Source organism: Lagenorhynchus albirostris, chromosome 7 (assembly GCF_949774975.1).
Source record: "Lagenorhynchus albirostris chromosome 7, mLagAlb1.1, whole genome shotgun sequence".
Taxonomy (NCBI): Eukaryota; Metazoa; Chordata; class Mammalia; order Artiodactyla; family Delphinidae; genus Lagenorhynchus; species Lagenorhynchus albirostris.
In genome coordinates this window covers 112388528-112405818 of record NC_083101.1, presented here as the reverse complement: position 1 = coordinate 112405818, position 17291 = coordinate 112388528, and the positions used below count along the sequence as shown (strand labels likewise).

Below are 17291 nucleotides of genomic sequence, written 5' to 3'. Positions count from 1 at the left end.
TCAGATATTCATTACTCTCTTGTGTTTTACTGGAGGGCCCCCAAAGTGTACATAATCAAAAGCATTAGTGTGTGATACAGAGTTTGATACAATTTGGTAGGGAGGCAAAGCAGCTTCTCTTGCACACCCTGCTGTGCAACACTCGACAGCAAACTCTCCTTCAGCACTTACCCCACCTTCTCCCGGTCGACAGGGCTCCTTTCCCCTCTCCAAAGGAAAACAGCCTCCTCTCCCTCCACGTGCTTCCCTGGACTCTAGGAACCAGCTGAGACCTATCTAGGGTCTCCTACCCTAAACACTTACCAGAAGGTTTGGCCAAGCCAAGCCAGGCTCTTAACGGGGCTACTGGTGAATAAAGTTTCCTCCATCATTTTATGTACGTAATATGTTTGTACATGCCTAAAAAGTCCCTGGAAAGATATCCAAGACATACTTAATAGTATCTTTTTGTGGCGAGCGGCACTAAGGTTGGTCAGGTTGTACAGGACGACATCAACTTGCATTTCATATTTTCATACAAAGTACCACAAACTGGGGGTCTTAAAACAACAGAAATTTATTCTCACACAGTTCTGGAGGCCAGAAGTCTGAAATCAAGGTGTCAGCAGGGTTCTGCTCTCCTGAAGGGCTCTTGGGGAGAATCCTTCCTTACTTCTTCCAGCTTCTGGTGCCCCCGGCACTCCTTAGCTCTGAACAGCATCATTCCAGTCTCTGCCTCCATTTTCACATGCCATCTTCCTGTATGTCTGTCTTTGTGTCTCTTCTCTTCTGAGGACACCAGTCCTGTTGAATTAGGGCCCATCCTAATAACTTTCCTTGATCACATCTGTAAGACCCTACTTCCAAATAAAGCATGGGGTAGGGGAGGGAGGGGGTCCTTTGGGGACACAGTCAATCTACACAAGCCATGATTACTCTTACGATTAAAAGACAACGGTTCAACGTGCAACATTCTACAAGGCAACTTGTCTCTTTAAAACATCACTGCTATGAAAAATTGGAGGGGCTGTTGAAGAATAAAAGAGATGTAAGAAACATAACCAAAATGCAACGTTTAAAACTTGTCTGGGGCTTCCCTGGTGGCGCAGTGGTTGAGAGTCTGCCTGCCAATGCAGAGGACATGGGTTCGTGCCCTGGTCCGGGAAGATCCCACATGCCGCGGAGCGGCTGGGCCCATGAGCCATGGCCGCTGAGCCTGCGCGTCTGGAGCCTATGCTCCGCAATGGGAGAGGCCGCAACAGTGAAAGGCCCGCGTACCGCCAAAAAAAAAAAAAAAAAAAAGACACTTGTCTGGATCCTGGTTTGAAAAAAAAGTCTGCAAAAGATGTTTCGTTGTTGTTGACAATTGGCAAAATTTAAATATAGCCTGGTTATCAGACAATATGAGGGATTTATTGTTAACTTCCTAGCTGTGATATTTGATCGTGTTGGAGAGGTGTTATTCTTGAGATGCATGTTGAAGTATCTTTGGGGAGAGTTTCATAATGTCTGCCTCCGACTGTCACAAGTTTCAGGGTAAAAAATTACACCCGAATACAGATGAAGCTAATACAGCAGGATTTTTGCATCTAGATGACTGATCCCATCATGCCCATGATTAAAACATTTCCATGTTACATGCAGCTACTGTAAGTTGATGTTAGACTTAAAAAAAAAATCTTATTCATTTATTTATATTTGGCTGCATTGGGTCTTCATTGCTGTGCGTGGGCTTTCTCTATTTGCGGTGAGCGGGGGTTACTCTTCGTTGTGGTGGCTTCTCTTGTTCCGGAGCACGGGCTCTAGGCACGCGGACTCAGTAGTTGTGGCACACGGGCTTAGTTGCTCCGCGGCATGTGGGATCTTCCTGGACCAGGGCTCGAACCCGTGTCCCCTGCATTGGCAGGCGGGTTCTTAACCACTGTGCCACCAGGGAAGCCCGACTTTAGACTTTTAAGACCGAAAATTTTAGAGTGTTTATCATATACCTTAAAGAAATGAAAAACCATATTTGAGTATGCAATAAACTCATTTCATACTCTCAGGTATTTTGGGTTTGAAAATTTTCATAATAAAAATTGTGCAGGAAAAACTACTCAAACAACAACAACCACAACCGTTTCAACAACTCCCAGTTATCTGGGATAAAACACAAACTCTTCCATACAGCTGCATCAACAACCCACCTCTTCATCCCCCTTCCACCTACATTCCAGTAACAGCAAGGCACCATTCGCCTTTACACTTCTTCCTTTCCTTGCCACCAGGTGCTGTTGGACATCCACCCCCCCGCCCCACCACCCCCCAGCTCCAGGTCAGAGGTCACCTGCGGAATTCAGGACGTCCCCACGCCGCAGAGCCCCGTCCTCTCATTCCACCAGGTGCTGTTGGACATCCCCTCCCCGCCCCCCCCAGCTCCAGGTCAGAGGTCACCTGTGGGATTCAGGACGTCCCCACGCCGCAGAGCCGCGTCCTGGACTGTCCTTGTGCGGCCCTCCCTGCTCTGGGATTCCGCACTGGCGCGCCTGAGGAGTTCCACAGCTGTCTGCCATAAGGAAATCAACTCAGCTCTGCCATTCGAGTCCTCAGGTTACATGTTTTCTCCAAAATAGTCAATTAACAAGCATTATTTTTGACAATTCATAAAGGCTAACCTGGTGCAGGCGCGGAGCCGGGTCCGCGCGTAAGCTCAGACAGACCGGCTGCCCACGGAATCAACGCTCCCGCCACGGTAGCCCAGTTTCCGCGCTGCTGGACGCCGAGGTCCCGCCGGCGCCGAACGCGAACCTGAGATCCGCCGGACTGCGCGCAGTGCCCTTCGGGGAGAGCGGCCCGGTGCCACCTCAGTCCTCTCGCGAGGTCACTAAGACGAGGACCCCCCCCCCCCACACACACCCCGCGAGGGGCGTGACCCACCAGCTGGGAAAGGTCGCGCCCCTAGCCGGCCCCGCCCCAAGGCGCCACGGCCCCGCCCACTGCCTCGCACGGCCCTCCCACTACCCACACAGGGCCCGCCCCCTGCCGCCACAAGTCCCTCCCCATCCTCCACAAGCCCCGCCCCTGCTCCAAAAGGTCCCGCCTACTGCCTCCACGCGTCCCGCCCCCTGTTCCCACACGGCCCAATGGGCGTCTACGCGGCTCCGACCGGCCGTTCACGGCTACGCGGTGACGTCAGGCGCCGACGCACCTGTCGGCCCTGCTAGCGCCTCTCTTGTCGGCTTCCTGGGGTCGGTGGGTCGGGCGGGACGGTCCCGAGCCGCAGTCCTTCCTGCGGTCCAGTCGCCCGCGGCCGGAGTCGGGCCGAGCGCCGAGGAGGGGTGCTGGTGGCCGGCCGCTCCAGTTCCTCCCCGAGTTGGAGCATGGCTGCAGCTGCGGTCCCTCCAGAGGGAGGTGAGCTCGGAGGCGGTCGTGTTTGATTCGGGGCAGCAGCGGGTCGAGTCCAGGGCCCCGGAGCCGGCGACTGCAACTTGATGCGGCTCCCTCCCGGCTGAGCCCGTGGGTTGCGGTCGCGGTGGGGCTGGCCGCGCCGGCCGCCCTCAGATGCGGAGCCCGCCGGCGGCGCAGGACGCGGCCCCGGGGCTGCTGTCTGCCTCTGAGCGGCGAGGTGAGTGGCGGCGGCGGCAGGGGGTCCGGGGCCGTGGCTTCCGCGGGGCAGGGGCGGGCCGCTAGCCTCTCCGTCCTGGGACGCTGACCCTGCCCGCAGCAGGTGTGGCCCGCGGGCGTTCTCTGAGCTTTCACCTGCTTCCTTCGGGAACCGCCGAAAGACCTGTGAGCAGAATGGACGTAGGTGCCAGGAAGAGATTAATTGTGGGTTTTACTTTTGCGAAATTTGCCCAACTATAAAGTTCAGTGTCTCTTTCTTTAGATTTATGTGTATATCAAGACATAGTTTGTGTGTATGTGTAACATTTGTGTTTTGTTCTTAGACTTGGACCGGAAACCACCTTAGACTCAGAAATCGATATTGTATATAATGTGCTTTATTTGTATAGCATTTCAAAACCGGAGCACCTAGAAGATAATTACACATACTTTATGCATATTAGAGACCGGGATTTGTGTTTCCTTTGGAAGAAAATTCTTTTTTTTTTTTAATAAGAAATGAATCAACAGTGACCGGTACCATTTTTTCTCTTTGGTAATTCAAAAGTTCAGTTCTGCAAACTATAAACTTTTTTGAGTTTACAGCATGCAGTTCAGTTACAGCAGCGTCACTGTGGTTTGTCTTTGATTGTTGAATCTTTCCAGAAATGCTTTACTTTTCATCTCTCAAGAGTTAATTTAGAAGAATCTTTTCTTGATGAGGTCGGCATGGAAATAATTTAACTGATGTCAGTCAATTTTACTTGCTTCTGTGAGTCACTGGAAAATACTGTCTGTGTAGCACGGGAGTACACAGAGAAGTTAAAATGCTCGTGTATAGGTTGTTGATTTCATCCTAAAAGGTGCTGTTGCTGATTTTCTTGTTACAGACTGTGGCTTAAAAACCAGGTGTGTGCCCTGCAGTTATTTACTCAGGTTAAGCCAGCTTTTATGACCTCTGGTTAATAGGAACAGCCACTGTTGGAAGAACCCAAGGCAGATTGCAGCTCTCCCACACCTAACTCCCCACACTCTTCAAAGACTGAATCTTTGTTTGAAAAACAGGTCACATTATTCTAAGAGGTCAATATGAATGTATAGTACCTACAACTTTAGTTGGAACTTGTGTTTTAGCATGTGTTTTCAATCATACATAGCTCATTAGGAATGCCAATATTTAACCCGGTTTTGGATATATACAGTTTAGGGGAAGGATTTGCTGAGGTTAGGATTTTATGTCAGTGAATTGGCTGTTTTCCAGGTCATGTTGATGATAGGCTTTCCATTTCCTGTTGTGACATGTTGGTAATAATTTTCAGATGGCTCAGGAAGCCAGATTTGATCTCTGTGGTGGGTCAGATATCAAAGCAGTATCCTGTGAGGTTTGGCCACTATCACTGCTTTGTAGAGCTTTCATCTTAGTTTCTAGTCAAACCTTTCAGCAGCGATCTAAAATATGATGTGTTAATATTTATTGAGTGAATTCTATGGTTCAGGATCTTTCCTAAGTGGTTTTGTGGATTATATCAATTCTCCAACCCCTTGAAGTAGGTACTTTGATTTTTCCTGTTATAGAGCTGTGGAAACTGAGGCATAGAGGATTTAATTAATTTGCCCAAGGTCTCAGTCAGTGTCAGAACTGAGACTGAAGCCTGGCAATGTGATTTCAGAGCTCTTGCTCTCACTGGCTGCACTTCATTGCGAGCGAGACTCAACAAAATGCTGGAAGAAAAGATGGGGTGAGAGAGATGGCAGCACAGGTCCATTTATTCTTCAGTTATAAAAATAATGTAAAATTACAGAAACTCTGGAAAATCTTTTTTTTAATCCTCATGCCACTACTCTAATAAACTCTTCTTGTGTTTTTTAATTATGCACTTGCACATGTGTATATAAACATTGTAGCTATGATACATTTTGATTCTTAAAGATCAGTGTTCTTCGGTTAAGTATAAGGTTAACTATAAAATGAAAGATGAACCCACGTGGGGAAAATGCCCATTTGCATTGCTGAAATATAGAGAGATTTGATCTGCAACTTTGACTGGAACCATGTCAGGTAAATACATTTCTTGCCCTCATGGGAAGTAGTTGAACAGTTTCTGTCTTGTAAAGTCATGGAAATTCTTTAGTTTTCAAAGTCTAAGTCTTCCACAGCATCTTTTTGTTGGATTGTTTACCTTTTTACTTGTTATAGTCTGACTTTTATATTTGTGTGTGTGTTTTTCCTTTTAAAATCATCTAGCAGTTATCTTTTGACTGGATCTAAAAATATTTATGAATCTGGGAAATTTTCTTCAGAATAGAAAGCCACTTTCTTTAGCAGGTTATCCATTTAATACTTTTTTGAAGAGAAATATCTAAGGTGCAGTGATTTGGACATGCAGCTAACTTAATGGACAGTAGGATAAAATACCAGGAAATATTACTTTGGGGAGAAATGCGTTTCATTACTTTCATGTCTTGTAAGTACGACAATTTGTATTAGGGTAAATTCTTTTTTAATATGGTGATGTTCTGATCTAAGTTTCATGATGTTATAATGGGTAGAGGGGTCATTCCCTGGTAAAATAAATTTGAGAAACTTTTAATAAATTTTGTTTATGAAGTTAATGTTTACTACAGGTTTTCTCAAGAACCTTTCTTATTCTGTTAACCATTACAATTCTACACAGGGTATGTTTTATTACCCAGACTTATCTGACCACGAAACCTTGCATTGGACTTGTGTTCTCTGCACACACTCACTCATCGCCAAATGTCTTTGTCACCTTCTTGGCTCCATGGCTTGATTCACGCCAATGCTTCACTGTTGCTTCAATGAACTAACCTCTTCTCCCACCTCTGCCCCATAAAATCCCGCTTACCTTTTTTTTGGCCACACCACGTGCTTGCAGGATCTTAATTCTCCTCCCAGAGTTTGAGCCTGGACCCCTGGCAGTGAAAGCACGAGTCCTAACCACTGGACTACTAGAGAATCCCTCCCACTTACCTTTTAAGGTCCAATTCAAGTGTGTCTCTTCCAAAGAAGTCTTCTCATCATCAATTACAGATGGATGCAATCTTTTCCCCGAGCTCTTGTAACAATTTCAGTGTCTTCTGTGACATCTGTCATGAGTTGCCTGTCATTATATGGATATATAGTAATTTATAGGAAAAAATTACTATATCCCTTTTGAGGACAGTATATTATGTAAGTTATGCTGAAGTTTATTGAAAGCTGTAAGGCCTGTACAGATATGCCATTAATAAATAAAAATTTTATCTGTATTTTTTTTAGTTTCTGGTACACGAGTGGCCATTTTACAAACTTTAGTAAATGTGTAAGTGATCGTGTTGAAATTCATTGTCACGTTTTAATCTTGGACAAGTCTTTCGCACACCTAGTTCTTGAAATATTTACGTGAGGAAGCTCCTTACTTCCAAGTGGCTACATCAGAGTTCCACCTCCCTGCGGTTATTGCTGTTGAGACTTTGTTTGTTTTTAAATTTTTGGCTGTGTTGGGTCTTTGTTGCAACGTGCGGGCTTCTTACTGCGGTGGCTTCTCTTGTTGCGGAGCATGGGCTCTAGGCACTTGGGCTTCAGTAGTTGTGGCACGTGGGCTCAGTAGTTGTGGCACGTGGGCTCAGTAGTTGTGGCTCGCGGGTTCTAGAGCACAGGCTCAGTAGTTGTGGCTCACGGGCTTAGTTGCTCTGCGGCATGTGGGATCTTCCCGGACCAGGGCTCGAACCCGTGTCCCCTGCATTGGCAGGCAGATTCCTAACCACTGTGCCACCAGGGAAGCCCTGCTCTTGAGACTTCTGTTCATCTCTCTGGCTGCTGACATTTGGGATTTTCTTTTCTTCTTTCTCTGGGGTTGATTGTGTCTGCTGTTCTGTCAGATAGCTGACTGACATGCCTTTGCAATTTAGCCATGGTCCTCAGGCCTACCCAGTCCCCTTGATGAGAGGGCAAAACCTTGTTGGAAGCTATGAAGAAGCAGCATGCCTCCCTCAGGCTCTGGGTTCCAGGTCTCCCTCGTTCTGCTCCCCACCCCCCAGTTCTGGTGCTGAACCGCTCAGTGTCTGCAGTTCGGGGGCTAGACTGGTGCACTCAGGGTCGCCATCCCCTCACTGCAGTCTGGCCTGGAATAGGACTAAAGCCTGGGTGTGTAATCCTGCTGTTGGAAAGAACGCTCTGGTTCTGAGTCCTACAAGCTGCTGGAGATTGCACTTTGTTTCTTCCAGCTGTTTTGAATCAATCAAGTGAGAAACCGAGCAGATACCTTAGATTTCTCCTTCATGTTCCTTGCGTTTTGTTAGGTACCGTGGCCTCTTAAATGTCCCTCGCAGCCGTTCCTACTTCTTCATGTGGCCATGACTCAGTTCAGTGATGACCTCACTGTGCTGTGTCCAGGGCTCTTCAAGGTCTCCTGGAGTCCTCCCCGGGTCACTCTTGCCCTTCTCCTCTGCCTTCCATGCTGCTGCTGCTGCTGTTGCCTTGTTAAAGTTTGTATCTGATCAGGTGATTTCTCTTTTAAACCTCTTAATGGTTTCTCACGTGTTGTCACGAGTAAGTTCCTCAGCAGGACCTCAGAGCGCCTGCCTTTCTCTGGCGTCCGTCCACCTCCTCGGCTACTCTCCAGCCCCTGCCTCTTCCATAAGCTACCCGAGCAGGTCTTATTATGCTGCTGTGTTTTTGCATGTACTTTTTTCTTTTCCTTTATTGACTTGGCACCTCATAGTTGGCCTAGTTGATGCGTCCTAATCCTTCAGTACTCATTTCCTCTTTCAGTGTTTGCAGACTTTCCCAGGCAGCAGCTTGTTCCTGCTCAGTGTCATCATGTACCTTGAGCATACTTCTCCTCTGGCGCTTCTCACACCATATGTCATTGTTTGTCTGTCTTTCACGTTCACTGCCTTGGGAATAGGGACCATTTCTTACTCATCACCCCAGCACATGCTGGGCGCTCAGCAGATGGTTGTTAAATGCATTAATCAGTGACTCTCAAAACTGACTTTGGCTACTAGGTAGATGGTGATCCTGTAAACTGAGATAGGGAGAGGGGGAGGACGAGCAAGTTTGGGGCAAATAAGTATTTGGCTTAGGTCTTGTTGAATTCGAGTTCCCATGCAACATCCAAGTACAGATGTATCCGTCATCCGTTAGGCATTTGCTATTCATTCATACTATAGACATTAATTGATCCATCAAGGTTCTGTAGATATAGACCAGACTATTCCAAAATTTATATGGAAAGGCAAAGGAACGAGAATAACCAAAACAATTTTGAAAAATAAGAACCAAGTGTGAGAAATCAATCTATCCAATTTCAAGAGCTCCAGTAGTCAATACTGTCCTTACTGCTCTAGGTATAGACACACAGATCAACGAAACAGAACAGAGAAGTCTGAAATAGACTCACACAAATATGCCCCACTAATTTTTGACAGAGACCCCCCAACAATTCAGTGGAAGGAAGATAACTTTTTTTTTTTGGTACGTGGGCCTCTCACTATTGTGGCCTCTCCCGCTGCGGAGCACAGGCTCCGGACGCGCAGGCTCAGCAGCCATGGCTCACGGGCCCAGCCGCTCTGCGGCAGGTGGGATCTTCCCAGACCAGGGCACGAACCCGTGTCCCCTGCATCGGCAGGTGGACTCTCAACCACTGTGCCACCAGGGAAGCCCAGGAAGATAACTTTTTTGGCAAATGGCATTGGAGCAGTTGGATATCCATACGTCCAAAAACAAAAACAAACTTCAACCTGTGTTTTACAACTTATACAAAGATTCACTCAACATGGACCACTGACATAAATGTAACATGTAAGGCTATAAAAATTTTAGGAAAAAATTTAGGAGGAAATCTTTGGTAGGTAAATTTCCTAGAGTTGACGCCAAAAGCACGCTCCTTAAGGGAAATACTGACAAGTTGAACTTCATCAAAATTACTTTTGCTCTGTGATAGACCCTATCAAAAGGAAGAAAACCAAGCTACAACGTGGGAGAAAATATTTGCAAGCAACATATCTGACAAAGGACTAGTATCTAGAATATATATTCTAAAATATGAAACTGGGAAGTAAAACAATCCAGTTAGAAGATCGGCAAAAGATATAAACACTCATTTCACTGAGGAGGACATGCAGGTAGCAAGTAAGCACATAAGAATATGTTCAACGTCATCAGCCATTAGGGAAATACAAATGAAAAGAACAGTGAGATACCACTACACACCTATCAGAATGGCTAAAAAAAGAAAGAAAGAAAAAAACGGACACCACCAAGTGCTGGTAAGGATGTGGAGAAACAGGCTCACCCATACATTGTTGGTAGGGCTGTAAAGTTGGGATGTTAAACTGGCAGTTTCTTTAAAAGCCAGCCATGCAGTTACCATATGGCCCAGCTGTTGCACTCCTTGGCTTTTATCCCAGAGAAGTGAAGCCTTAAGTTCACAAAAAATCTGTACGTGAATATTTATAGCAGCTTTGTTTACAATAGCCCAAACCTAGAAAAGAGGCAGATAATTCTTGCACGGGTGAATGGTTAAACAAACATATGTGGTGTGTCCATATCGTGGAGCACTATTTAGCAACGAAGAGGGAAGAACTGTTGACACACAACCCCTGGATGGCTCTCCAGAGAGTCTTGCTGAGTGCAGAGAGCTAATCTCCGAAATGGTCGACTGTACGATTCCATTTATACAACGTTGTTGAAGTGGAAGAGTTTTAGAAATAGAAAGCAGATTATGGGTTGCCAGGGGTTAAGGAAGGGGTGGGGGACTGGAAGAGAGTGGGTGAGGCTGTAAAGGGCAGCACAAGGGGTCCTTGTGATGGAAAGTTCTGTGTCAGTCAGTGTCAATATCATGATTGTGCAAGAAGTTACCATTGGAAGAAACTGAGTAAAGGGTAGGAGCTCTCTGTATTATTTACAACCACATGTGAAATCACAATATCTCGAAATAAAAAGTTTAATTTAAAAAAGTGAACCCCTCGTAGGTGTGTGGTACTGTGCTACGCATTGCAGAGTTGAGTACAGATGGGCACAGCCAGGCCTCATGCCACCCTCCGGAGGGGAGGTCTTATCACGTGAATCGGGGTGACGTTACACCTGGGCTAAGTGCTGTCAAGGAGAGGTGTGAGAACTCACAGTGAGAATTTGACCTGGTCAGGGAAGCCTGGCCCGGGTAGGAGGTAGGTTAGGAAGGCTTTCCTTACAGCTGCATGACTTTGGGCCAGTTACTGCAACTCTTTGTGCCTCAGTTTCCTCATCTGTTAAATGAGGATGATAACAGCACCTAAGATTTAGGGTTTTGGTTGTATTTAGTACCAATCTTAAATGAGTTAACTTGTAATGTGCCTAGGATGGTGCCTGACATATAGTAAACTCTGCTTGAGAGGGTTTCTTTAAATTAATTAATTAACTTTTATTTTTGGCTGCGTTGGGTCTTCGTTGCTGCACGCGGCCTTTCTCTAGTTGTGGCGAGCAGGGGCTACTCTTGGTTGTGGTGCACGGGCTTCTCATTGCGGTGGCTTCTCTTGTTGCGGAGCACAGGCTCTAGGTGCGCAGGCTTCAGTAGTTGTGGCATGTGGGCTCTAGAGCGCAGGCTCAGTAGCTGTGGCTCACAGGCTTAGTTGCTGCGTGGCATGCGGGATCTTCCTGGACCAGGGCACGGACCCGTGTCCCCTGCATTGGCAGGTGGATTCTTAACCTCTGCACCACCAGGGAAGTCCTTGCTTGAGAGTTTGTTAACTGAATAAAGGGATGCTTGAGGTGAGAGCTGAAGAATGCCTTGGAGCATTACCTAGATGAGGAGGTGAGGGTCTGTTCCCGGCCCAGGGAGCAGCTAAGCCTAGGGAAGGGGCTGGGGCCGGCCTGGTGCAACTGAGAGGGAGATGTTCGCCCCGGGAGAGGCAGCAGAGGCCGGGCTGCATGGGCTTTGTGCGCTGTGTGGAAGAGTTTGCTAAGCATGGTGAGAAGTGATTAAGACCTAAATCCATGGCATGTGCAGAGATGACCCATCAGACCTGCTTTTAGAAAAGACCATGCTGGCTGTGGTGTGATCAGATGACAGAGGTCAGGGTGACTGTACATAGATCATTTGGGAACTCATTGCAGTGCACCAGGCCTTCTCCCTAGAGATTTTCATGGGTTAGCTCTACTCTTCCTAGCTCTGCAAGAATATATTTGCAGGCCGCTCTGTCTATTATAATGTTTTGTAATGGTTTTAAGTATATTTTTGACAATTTAAAAGGAAAAAAATGACTTTGTAGTATTATTTTCATTTTTTATATGCCAAATTTCAGCTGCTGTATTATGGTTTAAATAGCCTTTTGTAGTCAAGCCTGGGAATCGAGTTTGAAACCTAGAGTGATTTAACACTGGTGTCCAGATTCCTTCTGTGTATTTCTTTTATGCTACCATAGAATCTTGACTATTTTATAGCAGTGCTGTGCAATAAAAACAGTTGTGCTGCAAATTCAAGACACATATGAAAATTTCAATTTCTTAGTATACACATTAAAAAGGTAAAAAGGAAATGGTGAGATTAATTTTAATAATATATTTTATTAAACCCAGTATATCTAAAGTGTTATTTCAGCATGGAATCAACATGAAATTTTTAATGAAATACTTGACATTCTTTTTTGTCATGCAGTCCTACAAGTGCAGTAGGTATTTCTCCTTAGAGCCGTGTTTCAGGACTAGTGGCTGCTGATCACACAGGTCAGCTCTACAGGTTTCTGGGTTAATAAGAATAGTTCTTTTTAAGTTATTGAATTTATAGAAATAGGAACCCATGTAGGCCTGAGTTTAATAAACCTTTGGAACAGAGTTGGTTGCTCTTGTTATAAGGAGAGGTATGGAGTCTAGATGTCTCAGAGGTGTTCGTGATATGAAGTTTTTAGACATTTTGAAAGGGTTAAGTTAGCAGTCATCACTAGTGGTTTTTGAGGACTTTCAGGGATAAAATGTAGGAGCTATGTTGGAACTTGCTGATTGAGGGCCTAGGACACAGACAGTTTTATTTTAGAGCGATTTCTCAGTGTTCTATAGCCTCTAGCGAATTAACGCTCATTGACGTATGTTATCACATGTATTAAGCGCTTCTAGTGTGACCGTCGTGTAAAGAAGTGAAGAATAGAATGTCTGTGTCCTTTGCAAAATCTTAGCATATGTGCTTTGCTAATCAAAATTAAAATGACTCTTGAACTATTAATCCTTATTTCTTTTAAAAGCCTTTTAGTTATTTACTCAAGAGCCACAATATTGAATTTGATCACCTCTATGGATACTGCAGAGTTCTTAGCATAAACAGTTATTTTCATACTATTCTATTTTAACATTTACCTTAAAATAAAACTCTTTTTTTTTTTTTTTGCTGTATGCGGGCCTCTCACTGTTGAGGCCTCTCCCGTTGCAGAACACAGGCTCAGGACGTGCAGGCCCAGTGGCCATGCCCACGGGCCCAGCCGCTCTGCAGCATGTGGGATCCTCCCGGACCAGGGCACGAACCTGTGTCCCCTGCATTGGCAGGTGGACTCTCAACCACTGCGCCACCAGGGAAGCCCAAAACTCTTGTTTTAATTAGTGTATTCTAACAAGTCTCAGTATAATAGGCTGTCTTCGGTGGAGGTAATCATAAAACATTAATAAAATTGCAAAGTGGTAAATACTTAATGTTTTCTTTGTAACTTAGGTGCTAGGTTTTGGTTATTCTCCCAAGACCAGATTAACACTGTTGTAGAGAGGATTTGTTTATTGAAGACTGAATTCATTTCTCTTTTTTCACCTGGTTGATTGAGAAAACAGTCTGGCATTTTGACCACTATTATCTGTATATTATGTTCCAGTCACTGTGCCAGATGCTGAGACTAGAGCCCTCAAGCTTCACCTTCTCTCAGGTGGTCTTTAAGTTAGGGAATTTATATCGTATACCTTTTAAAAGTAGTTACCAGTATTTTATTTTTCTAAAAAGTGTAAAAGCTTTACAAATAATTGTTTTTTCACTACAAATAATTTTTAATCGTTGCAGCTCTTTGAGGTGGTTTTTCCATGTGCCGAAGGAACATTTACTGAGGACAAGAGATTATCTTAAACCCCTTCAAATCTTCAGTGCTAGAATTCAGCACTCGAATTGGAGTGCGCGTCACTCCATTCATCCTTTACTTTCTATGTGTAATCATCATGACAAAGCTAAGAAGTCTTGCTTTACCAGGCTTACTGGGTGGACCGCTCCTACGGCTTCACCTTTCAAGTCCCACACACGAACCTCTCAAGCCTGTTGCTGGTGTCTAGCTCACTAATGTTGAACTGTCATTTGGGTGTTGAGCAAGTAGGTGGATGTATTTAAAACATCAAACTATTTAGGAGTTACATTGTTTTTAAAGTATGGAGTAAGAACAGTGAAACGTATGCTTACTTGTTATCTGCTGGGAAAGAATAGAAATCGTGACCTATTATACTTTTCATGGCTGATATTTGACCATGGGCTCTGAAGGTTTAAATTTTAAAATGGGGACTTCCCTGGTGGCGCAGTGGTAATGAATCTGCCTGCCAACGCAGGGGACACGGGTTCGAGCCCTGGTCCGGGAGGATCCCACATGCCGCGGTGCAACTAAGCCCATGCGCCACAACTACGGAGCCCGTGCGCCACAACTACTGAAGCCTGTGCGCCTAGAGCCCGTGCTCCGCAACAAGAGAAGCCACGGCAATGAGAAGCCCGTGCACCGCAATGAAGAGTAGCCCCCGTTCACCACAACTAGAGAAAGCCTGTGTGCAGCAACTAAGACCCAACGCAGCCAAAAATAAATAAATAAATAAATAAATTTTAAAATGATGAAAGGAGAATGAAATTTTAAAAATGTGTAAATGACAGTATTTTAAAATTAGTATTTGCATCTGGTAAGGTATTCAAAAGGGGCATACAGTTTCCCTCTCAGACCTGGTACTTCAGTCACTGTTCCTTTTCCCTGTGGGGAGCTTTCTTGGAACTCCCTCCGGAGATGGACTGTACATACACAACCAGTTGTGTACTGTATTTCATCCTCTACCACAGCCCCCCTTTTTCGGGGGACCCCCCACATATATTGTAGTGTACTATAAACCCTTCTCTGTACTTTGTCTTTTAACTTAACGATTGATCTTGGAGATTGTTTTATACCACTACCTGAAGAAATTCTTCATTCCTTTTTACAGCTTCTTGGTGAGAATAGAATTAAATGATCCCCAAAGACTTAACACAATAGAGTTAGCTATTGTTACAGTGAATCAAGTTAGTATATATATATATTTTTAATACAGAGATCAGAAGTTTCCTTCGACTTATTAAAGTAGATGATTTTTTTTTTTTTTCCGGTACGCAGGCCTCTCACTGCTGTGGCCTCTCCCGCTGCGGAGCACAGGCTCCGGACGCGCAGGCTCAGCGGCCATAGCTCACGGGCCCAGCTGCTCCGCGGCATGTGGGATCTTCCTGGACCCGGGCACAAACCCGTGTCCCCTGCATCGGCAGGTGGACTCTCAACCACTGCACCACCAGGGGAGCCCTAAGTAGATGATTTTTATTATATGTTGGGAAAATGTTAAAGCCATTTTTCCCCCTTTGTTTTTTCAGATAAGCAGACAGCTAAATGGAGTCTGAGCAGCTGTTTCATAGAGGCTACTATAGAAACAGCTACAACAGTATAACAAGTGCGAGTAGTGACGAGGAGCTTTTAGACGGAGCAGGTGTGATTATGGACTTTCAGACTTCTGAAGATGACAACTTGTTAGATGGTGACACAGCAGTTGGTAAGTTTGGCATTACAACTCTTAGTATTTATAGTCATGAATGTCTGCTAATAAATATATACATTGTTTTATTGAGGTCAAGTTTTGGGGTTATTTTTCTTTTTCACTGTGGTATTTCATGTAACATAAACTTAACCATTTTAAGAGTGTACAGTTCAGTGGCATTTAGTACCTTTACACTGTTATGCAACTACCATTTGTGTCTAGTTTTCATTACCCCAAAAGAAAGCCTTGTATATAGGTACGCTTTAAAATTTTAGTATACGTAGTACAGAGAGGTATACAGCTGGAATTGGAGCTGTCAGAAGAACAGAACTGATGGGATACACAGAGAGAGAGAGGCATGTAGAAAGAGATTTATTATGAAAGATTGGCTCATGTGATTGTGAAGGCTAAGTCCCACCGTCTGCCATCTGCAAACTGGGGACCCGGGAGAGCTGGTGGTGTAGTTCCAGTCCAGACCCAAAGGCCTGAGAACCAGGGCAGCCAGTGGCGTAATCCCAGTCTGAGTGCGAAGGCCCAGACACAGGAGTGCTGATGCCCCAGGGCAGAAGAAAGATATCCCAAATCAAGCAGAGAGCAAAGTTTTTAGTCTACCGATTCAAATGCTTATCTCTTCTGGAAAGACCCTCACGGACACACCCAGAAATGATGTTCTGCCAGCTATCTGGGCATCCTGAAGTCCAGTCAAGTTGACACATAAAATTAACCATCACAACAATCATCATATCACAAGCGTGGAAAGTAATGAATTTCTACAAAGTGAACACACTTATATACCTCAATCAAGAAATAAAACATGACTGGTTCCCCCAGAATCCTCCCTTGTTCCCCCTTCCAGTTTCAAAGGTAACTATTATTTTGATTTCTATCACCACAGACTACTTTTGCAGGTATTTAAACTTTATATAAATGGATTTATACTATATATATTCTTTTGAGTCTGGTGTCATTTACTTATGTCTTGATTCATCTGTTTTGTTTATATAGCAGTAGTTAAATTTATTTTCATTGCCATGTAGTATGCCATTGTGTAAATATGCTGCAATTTATCTGTTCTACCCATCATATATTTTTAAAGGGTATTTAGGTTTTTTAATTAAAATATATATTTTTTAGATTTTGGCTATTAATAATAATGGTGCTGAGAATTTTCATATACATATATTTTAGTGCATATCATTTACACAATTCTGTAGGATTTATACCTCAGAATCTCATCTCAGGTTGTAACCTGTACATTCTGTCAGCTGTGTGTGAGTTTTGGTTGCTTCACACCTTCACCAATACTTGATGTTATCAGTTTTTAAAATTTTAGCTATTCTAATTGTGGGTGCAGTAATCTCATATTTTGGTTTTAATTTACATTTGCCTAATGACCTGTGAGTTTAAATGCCTGTGGTATGTTGATTGGCTTTTTAGATAGCCTCTTTTGAAGTGCCTGTTCAATCTTTTTGCCTATTTTATAAGAGTTCTTTATGCATTCTGATTGAGTCCTTAGTTAGGTTTATGTATTGCAAATGTCTTCTCTTGCTCTGTGGTATGCCTTTTCACTCTTTTTTTAGCCGCTTGGCGGCATGTGGGATCTTGCCGGACCGGGGCATGAACCCGTGTCCCCTGCATCGGCAGGTGGACTCTCAACCACTGTGCCACCAGGGGAGCCCCCTTCTCACTCTTAATGGAATCTTTTGATGAAGGTGTCGTCAATTTTAATGAAAAGCAGTTAATCTTTTCCTTTATTTTTTATAGTTTTTGTGTTCTGTTTAAGATAGCTTCCCATACCTCAAGGTCAAGAAGATATTCTCTCGTTTTCTACTAGAAGTTTTATTTTTTGTCTTTCACATTTAGATTTATAATCTACCTGCAATTAATTTTTATATGTGATGTGAGTTAAGTGTTCAGGTTCATTTTTTTCCCATATGGATAACTAGTTGGCTCATATATTGAAAAAACCTTCCAT

At 44.4% G+C, this 17291-nt stretch overlaps 2 protein-coding genes across 6 annotated transcripts in view; one reads left to right on the top strand and one right to left on the bottom strand.

The window, feature by feature from the left end:
• Positions 1-75: 75 nt before the first annotated feature.
• LOC132522698 (uncharacterized) lies at positions 76-6313 on the bottom strand. The gene is made up of 5 exons (XM_060153241.1): positions 6310-6313; positions 3167-3514; positions 2634-2795; positions 2413-2524; positions 76-783 (listed from the first exon to the last, which is right to left on the bottom strand). Exons 1-5 carry the CDS (start codon positions 6311-6313, stop codon positions 684-686), a joined length of 726 nt encoding a protein of 241 aa, XP_060009224.1. The 3' UTR covers positions 76-683.
• Positions 3191-17291, top strand: part of CLCN3 (chloride voltage-gated channel 3) — an 81786-nt gene continuing 67685 nt past the window's right edge. For 3 of the 5 annotated variants that reach the window (XM_060155833.1, XM_060155828.1, XM_060155834.1), the window contains exons 1-2: positions 3191-3583; positions 15156-15331. In XM_060155833.1, coding sequence (XP_060011816.1) covers positions 15172-15331 — 160 coding nt within the window. In that variant the 5' untranslated portion in view covers positions 3191-3583; positions 15156-15171. Of the gene's footprint in view, positions 3584-3769; positions 3787-15155; positions 15332-17291 lie in introns of those variants that run through there. The other 2 variants (XM_060155829.1, XM_060155830.1) reach the window with 2 other exon arrangements.